A 9,515-nucleotide genomic window follows, 5' to 3' on the forward strand; every position below is an offset into this window, starting at 1 on the left:
CAGCAATTCAATTTTTAAGGGGTAAGTCTTGCCATTTCTTCTAAAAGAAATCAAAACGAAGATTTTCAAGATTTTACAGTTTTTCATCCCAAATACAACACATAAGGGGTTAGTTTTGCTAATTAAAAAAAAATTACTGAAATAAACATTTTAAAATTCAATTCGTTCATTTAAAATTGACCAACATGAAAACTTTTTGATTTTGAAAAAGTAATTTTGATGAAAAGATTTTGATCAGAAACTCAATTTGGAAGGGTTGAGCACTGGCATTTTATACAAAATGAGCAAAATGCAGATTATTTATATTTTTATTGGAAATTGAAGTTTGCCATTTATTCAATTCAAGGGGTTGTATCATCCCATCAAACTGATTCACTTGTAATCATTCAGAACGTACGAAAGTTAACTACTTTTTTATTTCAGCACAAAGCTTTAGGCAACATTACCAAGAATGAATGCACAGTATTAAGTCATCACTGACCTTGGTTGAATGAACAAATTCAAACTGATTGAAAAGATAACAACCAAGAATTGGTCTTAGTAGTTCATCCAAACGACTGGATCCTGAACAATTCTGTTCAATTACACACACATGTACTTCACGTGAGTTCCTGCATGATCTGTCCCCCAGTTTCAAATGAAGATATTCTGGCAATGATAAGATACCTTTTGCCCCATTTTTACATGTTCATATTACACACCCCTTTAAATTATATGTTTCAACAATTCACAGTTACATTTTCAACTGCATACATGTAAAAAAGTATCAAAATATAGTTTCTAGTTTTCAGTGAGAGACAAGTTATCACTAGCTACATACATGATTTAATTCGTTTCAAATAACTTCATAGGTGTTACAAACACACACAAATGTCTAAAATGATACCAGTGGCAATTATAAATAATAAATTAATCTGTGTTTCTCATTAAAGAAATGAAAAATGTCTTTATATCAAAAATATTTGTAAAATACTGTATAAAATGCATGATTAAAATTTGGCAAAAATTTGCTGTTCTCAGCACAGTATATTTTGAGGTATTTTTCCATCTTGCATATTAGGATAATGAGATAAGAACTTGTCCAAAAGTATTTAAATAGGGCTACATAAAAGATTATCTGTTCAAAACTACCTTTACGTTTTGGCATTTGTAAATTATTCTGTTATTTCATACAATATTTTCCAATCCTTGTCACCCAATGAACTTAGTAGAAAACCACAAAACACTCGGCACACATGAAACAGAATCTGTAAGAAAAGCACAGATGGTCTCAAAATGTAATCAAAACCATCTACCCTCAAACTAAAAAAAATTAGCTCCTACAAACAAAATGCAAGGTCAAATAAAATTTTCAACATTGCTCGGTGATAATAAATGGATTACTTTATGAGCACTGCCTCATTTAGGCTTACAGTAAGATGCACCCGATTCCCACAGACTCTGGGGTAGTAAGCATGATAAATGGTGATGAAAGATCAATCCAATATCATTATACCAAATAATACATCATATATAAATATCATGGTATAACATGTAATGCTTCCTGAGGACACCACATTACACCCTAGACTAGATGGCTTTAATCTCTCTTAATCTTTCTAATTGGTTTCCACGTTCACATCTGCCTTGGATAAATCACATTTAGCAAATCAAAAGCAAACGGTAATTGGTCACATGCTCATGTATAACGGCAAAAGAAGTTTGTTCTGAGTCAGTTTTGGTCAATTCTAACTACTAAAAAGCGATGAAATTGATTTGCAGATTTTATTGCTTTTTAACAAGTTCTCCAGGCAGGTTGTTTTTCCTAGGCAGTGGAGAATGTGGAGAATTCAGTGAGGTGCTTTACATGTATGCACATGTAGAAGCCGCGGGTTGAGGGTTACCCCTGATGCACCTGACACTCAATAAGGCAGCTTGTTACATGTACACCTGACGATAACCACTTCTGAACCTTAATACATGTACAGTATTTCAGCTGAAATCCCAACAGTTATTTAAAGGCAAAATATATCGACCCACTTGAAAAACAGCCAAATGCCCTAAAATGCTTACCCTTAAGAGGCATCTGTGCAACATTTCTTACCGCAAACACAAAATCTTCATCACTTCCAATCTCTGTCATTATGCCATAATTGCTGCAAACAAGAGTTCATGTATTGCAGCCAATTCTAACACACTGTCCACCTCTATACACTTCTGGGACATGTGCGAAGTATCCCAGCGTGAAAAATTTAATAGACAGATTGTAAATAAATTACAAAAGATTTGCATACATTTTCCTAAGTTTCTGCAACCCTCAAAGGTATCCTCTTACAAACTCTATGAAATCCTTCTCCACTCTCCTGCTTACATCGAAGAAGTCAAAGACGATGTTTAACATGCCATGAAAGCCATCTTCGTAGTTGACCCATCGGACAGGGACTCCTGCCTCCTCCAATCGCCGGGCATAGAATATGCCATCGTCGCGGAGACAATCATAGTTCCCTGTGGCGATGTAGGCCATGGGGAGCCCCTCCATGTTGTCCGCCATGACAGGGCTAATGCGAGGATCTTCAAAATAGTGGCCGTACTTCGCCCACATCGCCGGGTCATTTGGTTTCTCCGGCTTGACACCAAGACCAGCTCGTAGATTCTCTGGGACGAGCTCATCAGCCACGTGGCTCAGATAGCGAGGATTCTGCTTCCGATATTCGGTCGTGACGACATTGTTAGACACCACCCACTCAATGAAGGCTGAACATTCTAGACTTTTGCCAAAGAGATATGTGGATAAGTAAGTGACAGCTTCGCGACAGGTCAGCATGCCACCACGGGTGTTGAAGACAGAATCGTACAAGACATGCGATGGGGAGCCTGCATAGAGCAAAGAGTAAATACAAGTAACACGATATAGCTGAGATGCTCACTATGGCAAAACAAAATTCTGTAACTGTCATGGACTGCAGCATATCCCCCCCCCACAAAAATCTCAATACAACTCTTAATATTTAAATTGGTTACCTTAAAGTGCTATTTAATAACGGACTATTTTGCATCTTCTTCATCCGAGTAAAAGAAGGATCAATCCGTACACAAAATTTGCTTTAAGCTCCTTTAAATCGGGTAGATTTAATGAGTGGTTCCGTAAATCAAAGGAAATACATTCTATAAATCTTAGATCGGCCAGATTAGAATATGCCAGTTCAACCATAAGATTTAGAAAATAGCTCTGTGCCTTACCTCACCAGACTTGTCAATAGCCACATATGAATTTTACCTTGTCAGTCTTTTTAGTCCCTTTGGTGTTTTAGATTTTTACTCGATTTTTTTGGCACGTGTTGTGTTCTTTTTACATGTGCATAGATTTCAAGTGTTATACATGTATGCATATTTATAAAACTAATTCACTGTAAATCGCTGTGCACTTCAGCTCTCGATGATAATCAACCACAAACCACATGACTAAGTCCCTAGAAATAAAAAAGTAACCTAAAAAGCATTATTATAGTCATGTCTCAACAGCCAAGTTGGATCAAGGACCATAGTTAACCATAGTTGGACTAACTCTGATCGACCACAGACTAGTCGACGATGGTTGGACTAGTCTGGACAACTATTCGTGACCAGCCTATCTAGGTTAGTTGCATCCATGGTCACCATAAACTGTTCTTAATAGCACAGTGCAGAGAGGACCATGCTATAAGAAAAATGCCCCCCCCCAAAAAAGGTATGTCACTGGTAAACGACCACTGTCACTTTTATTTTTGCTATTTTTCCCTTTCTGCCGCCACCTTTTCTCCCCTTTGGTCTAATGACCGAAGTAAGTACCTAACGGTTGACTAGGGTCGTTTGCACTTCAACTTCACTGCACACACACCAGGTACATGTACGTCACAAACCAGCCACTACGTAACCAGTGGTTCTTGATAGAAGTTGCCCAAGGCTGCCACTGGAAACAACACAAAAGTCACTGGCTACCAGCTGCAACCGCATCAAACAGATGCATTATTCCTAGCTGCAGCCAGTTGACGACTTGGACACAGCTTTACTAACAAACACATTAAAGACAGATATTTTCCACAATTTGTGCACATTCATTTGCAAACTGGGGCCCTCATTCCATACCCCATACTGACCCTCCCTTTGCACCTGCACAGCCACACACAATCATCTGCAGTTTCTTTACACACGTGAGCACTAAATATTCGTAGGCACTGAATTTTTTCCCCTTGATCCCTCATTTTCTTGAAGGGGTAAGAATCTTCCTAAATGCTCCAAACTCCACCACAACGCATGAGAGTTTTGACATATTCTGTGCACTCAAATTATTTTGGAGCATCTAGCCCCTTGAGTCCTCGACAGTGCAAAACCATTTAAAAATGCCTGCTGGGATTTAACAAGGTTCTTGGTAGGGTTAGGGTCAAGCTTAATCACCCATGACACTTACTGAGGTTGAAAAACTGCAAGGCTGGGTTAAACAGGGCGTGCAGCTTGGGGTCAGGCACCAAGGGGTCGTCATGGATCTTCTTGACCACCCCGGCAGTCAGCTGACTTCCGGCACTGTCACCGGCCACTGCGATGCGGTGCGGGTCAACGTTGATGGTGGGGCCATTCAGAAGAAGCCACTTGGTGGCTGTGACGCAATCCTCATAGGCAGCAGGGAATAAATGAACGGGTGCCAGGCGATAACTGATATAAACAAAAGGAACCAAAGACCAACGAATTGAAGACAGTAGCCAGTTATCAAGTACTGCTGCTGATGCCTCATTTAACTCAACAAATCATGCGTAGTTTTCTTTCAACATATGTTTCCAAGTAGGAAAAATATTTCCCATAAGCAGAGCAAAGCTTTCCATAAAGCTTCTGCAAAACAACAACCCTATTAGCATCTTTGCGTGGCTGACGTCATTAAAGCTCGTTTTTCCAAAACAATGTCATACTTAAATCAAATCTGGTCCCATGTTGCTGGTTTCTGTTAAACAAAGCTGAGTGACTTGAGAAAATCTGAAAGGGGGTGATGCAGTGCTGCAAATCAACACATAACCGGACAAGCAGAACTAAAAACTTACTCAACTGACACGACAACGATCTGCAGTGACTCGCATAAACGTCTTGTAAAAGGATGATAGGAGGCTATTGAAAGAAAAAACCAATCAAGAAAAGAACACTTCTATAAACTTGGATTCTTTTGCCCTAACCTTCTCTAACACACAGAATTCAAAATAAGTGTGTGAGTTTGTGGCATTGGGTACTGGTAGCTTACTATCTGGTGTTTCATTTTGTGTGAATGGGTGCTGTGGGCCTCCACATACCCTGTTGAATTTGGACTGAATGGGTACTGTGGTCCTCTCACTTTATCCCTGAAGTTGAGGATGGATATTTAGCATGATGGTGTGTGAGTTTGTTTGAATAGGTACCGCCTGTCCATACTCTATGTAGCCTACTATGCAGTGGGCCTGCTGTACCCAATCAAACAAAATTACACAGGTAAAGACCTGTTGGCATTTGTGGGATTAGGTACTGTGAGGTAAGAGAAATTTTCCAAGATGTTGAAGTTTGTGTGATTGGGGAAGGTTAGCTCCAGCAACCCTTGAGTGGTTAGGGTTAATAGTTCAAGCTGCAACAAAAGCCATTTCTAAACAGCCATTTCGAAACATTTCTGTGGAGGGAAACAGCCCTAATCCTACCAGATCCTGCAAAAAGAAGATTTTGTAGGATTCAGCAAGGTAGAACCCAGCCAATATGACCCGAACATGGGGCCTTGGGTTTCTTCAGGGTCAAAGTAAAAAATGCAGAAGATGAGTCATTGGTTTTCTTCAAAGTAAGGGATTTTGAAGGATTGACCTTAACTCCCTAGGGTATGTGCAAAATCACATTAAAATTGGAAGATTCAGGACTGTTAGGGTTCAGGAAGGTTTCTAGCAACAATGACAGAGAGTCAAGGCCGTTTCATACCTGTTCATTGGTCAATGCACAAGTGAAGCCAATTTGATGTCATGGAACATTTGCAGTTGGATTCACTCAGTTAAAAATGCAATCTGCCACCACAAAGTCCCATTTGGCCTTGGCGCTGACTATGAACCAACTTGTAGGGTCAAACTTCGAGTTTGCATTGGCTCTATGGGCTTTGCTTTTCCTCAACCTTCAAAATCTTCCACAACCCTCTTGTGGATTTTGAGGAGTCTTGCAAGGTTAGGATTAAGGTCAATCACAACAGAAGTATTTGCAATGCTGCGAATGCCAACCTGAGCTTCCATAGACAAATCCTCCCCCATGGAAGTAAATCAGTGCCGGCAGAAGCCCCGCCTCATGGGGGAACTTGGGCCGGTGGATCCGGACAGGCACACTGTCAAAGTCCCTCAGCGTTGTGCTGACATGTTTGTCATCCATGGCACAGTCAGGGAGCCACCAGTCAGTGAAGCCAGCCATGTTCTCCTCCAGAGTCTTGCCAAAGACTCGGAACAGGGTCAAGATCCAGGCCTGTTGCAAGGCAGACAAATTCTTTTTCTTTTCAAAGGAAAATCTAACTTTCTCACCACAAATGAAGTAGCTCTGATCTTGCTTTTAAAAGACTCTGTAGCATTACAGATGGACACTGTACAGTTAAACATGCGAAGGGCATGAAAATGGACATTATCTGGATAACAGCTGTGGGTTTACAATGTACATGTACAATGTGGAAGATTCTTTTTAAAACATTCAATTCCAAAGTCGCTTTGGCAACTTGTGACTACTTCCACAGAGTGATTGATTTTGCCCGTTAACTTACATAATTCATTTGCAAAATATGCCCTGGGTACCACGCAAAAATTACTGATAATTGTCTAAAAGTTCTCAATCAAACTTGGGCAAAAAATAAAAGCGAGGGTGGTACCTCCCTCCCCATAACAACCCCAAGCACAGATAAGCTCATAGATTTTAATTCCCCTAACCCCCAGAGTTTCTACTCACCACGCTGCGGTTGACCTTGAACATGATGAACACCAAGCGGAATGTCCATTTCTGTTTGATAGCTGATGGCACCGGCGTATAGAGATGATACCACATCAATCCCAATAGACAGATAAGGACAAGAAGGCAGACTACAGCCACTGTGGTGTCCATGGGTGTAGTTAATCTCATCTGAAAGACCACAGTCATCGGTTGTTATGGTTTCTCATGGCAGCTTCTAATAGTGATAATAATACTTTATAAAAAAGTTTATTTGGCATAAACCCTCGCAGGGAAGCCGGCACCCTTCCATGGGAATAAACACATATTCAAGAAATATCAGAGGATTTTGGAGGACTGAGGCTGTATCCAGTTTTTTCATGGGGCCAGTTGGAGGATTTAGAAGGATTGAGGGTGTATCCCAGCCAAAACAAAACAAAAAGGCTTGTTAGGGTTAATGTGGTACGGGGAACGGCTCAGCCGTTGAACTTGAGTTGGCAGTGGTCATGGTGATTTGTTTGGGAACAGGTCAACTCACACACGTGCCAATTTGTACACTGACCAACTCGAATGTGGATTGGCCGACCAAGTCATGCGCCGACTAACTTGTGTGCCGCAATGTGACAAACTGTAAGTTTACTAGTCGGAACTCTAGAGTCAATGACTACTCTTTTCAGAACTGTAAATTGAGAAAAGAAAACTAAGCTGCTTTCAAAGAATGACATCACTGAAATTCACAAATACAATGTACAGTAGTCAGAAATGTAAATACAAGGTTAAGGCACTTATTTTACAATGGTGGCTTGCCACTGAGAAGTTTCATCATTAACCATTTCCTGCCGGGGAGCCCAGTTTTGGGCACCATGTGTTTTATACGCGTGGCCGGGGTCTCCGAAATCAGACAAAGGGAACTGGGCCTTGTAACAAAAGACCGTACTCGGAACAAAAGACCAGGCTGCTGGGCATTACCAACATTTTTTCACTCTCAATAGTGGAGATAATCCAGCCTTGTTTTGAAACAGTATACCACGGTTTGGGGCATTTAGTGCGAGCGGATTACCACTGGGGACAAAAGCACTCCACCGTATTGATAAACCACACAGCACTGCTGCACGCCAATCAGGCCCCTATTGAAAAAAGGTCAGCAGCGCACTATGCCAGGTTCATGAACAAAAGAATGTTACATATCACTGCACAATCTGAGCTCTTTTTACAAGGCCGCAGGCCTGGCTGCAATACTGGGCGTCAATAGATTTTGTCTGTCAGACTAGAGTGGCCACCAGACAGTAATTTGTGTGGGTAAAAACGTCCATTAATTGAAATGATGAATTTTTGAAGAATTTTGAAAACTGAAAATCTTGAAAAGTCCCGATTATGTGCACTGCATTATTCAAACCTCCTGGCAGCAAGTGGTTAATAGCATCAGTACACACAACAGGACACAATTTTCTACCAGACTGGGTCAATGTCAAGTTGGGGGGGAAATCCTACATGGCAAGAAGTGGCATATCTGACTGAATGTCCGGGCATCCAATATTAGTGCTTTGAGCGGGGCATCCCGGGTGCACACTTTCTTTTCAGGGGGACACCACAACTTCACAAGGAAATGAGCTGCAGCTGCATAGCTACATGCATATAAACTCAAAGAAGATTATTCATAGAATTGAAATGGGGTGGGGGGCACAGGGCACCCGGGGGCATGGGTGGGCAGGACATGCTCCCTGTGCACGCCCCCCAATAGTTACGCCACTGAGGACAAGGGCTGCCCTCAGAACCATGGGGTCCAACGTCCACCCCGCTCCCACGTACGTGGCAAGGGCAACAGCATGCTCATATACCTTCAATTTGGTGTACGAGGTGGTCAGCGTACGAGTTGGCACCCATGCAACTTGACCAGCATTCGTTCATTGGCCTAAGCATGCTTACAATTACATGCCTGACACGGCCTAAATAATTTAATCATGCTAGTCATGTTACCATGGTTATTTTTGTTCGTGGTCATGGTCATGACAGTTCTGGGGCCGGTTATGCTAGATATAGGCCTAGTGAGTGATGGAGCGTAGCCGGTTCGGTTGCCACTGGTTACATGAACATGATGAACCAAGGAGGAAGGACACAACCAACAATTCTCGGGGCAAATAACTTGACATGCAGACTAGCCCAGGTCATGCAGGTTGAACGTTGTCTTCATTTCATTACGACTTGGTAGTAGTTACTACCATTCTACCTCCGTACGGTTTTCCTTCCTCCGTGGTCTGACGGTCAGGGGGTCCACCGTACCTGGCAATGCCTGGGCTAGCATGCAGACATTAGTCTACAGCAGACAGCTAGCATGCTAGAACAGGAGAATTTTTAGCAAAGTTCTTACCTCTTGTGCTCACAGCATGAGAAATGGACATAAACCCCTACTTCCGGGTGTTTCCTGACGTTAGGCCTAACGTCACTGCACATTTCTTACTTCCTCCTAGCATGGAAAGACCCTTATCTTTTAGTATACGCAGCTCAGCAGTGAAAAATTGAAGATAGATTGCCCAATGAAGGAAAACTGTGCTTAAATCGCACTAGCGAAGAAGGAGACCAGACATAATGCTGTAGTAGTGATGAAG

At 41.7% G+C, this 9,515-nt stretch overlaps 1 protein-coding gene across 1 annotated transcript; it reads right to left on the bottom strand.

Annotated features, from left to right (window-relative positions):
• Positions 1 to 394: 394 nt before the first annotated feature.
• LOC110975790 (arylacetamide deacetylase-like) lies at positions 395 to 9,436 on the bottom strand. The gene is made up of 6 exons (XM_022228576.2): positions 9,278 to 9,436; positions 6,931 to 7,101; positions 6,225 to 6,459; positions 5,049 to 5,112; positions 4,427 to 4,668; positions 395 to 2,853 (listed from the first exon to the last, which is right to left on the bottom strand). The coding sequence occupies exons 2-6, from the start codon at positions 7,099 to 7,101 to the stop codon at positions 2,297 to 2,299; spliced, it is 1,269 nt and encodes a 422-aa protein (XP_022084268.2). The 5' UTR covers positions 9,278 to 9,436; the 3' UTR covers positions 395 to 2,296.
• Positions 9,437 to 9,515: the final 79 nt, after the last annotated feature.

Source organism: Acanthaster planci, linkage group LG11, assembly GCF_054643075.1.
Source record: "Acanthaster planci isolate LZ-2023a linkage group LG11, COTS_SCS, whole genome shotgun sequence".
Lineage (NCBI taxonomy): Eukaryota > Metazoa > Echinodermata > Asteroidea > Valvatida > Acanthasteridae > Acanthaster > Acanthaster planci.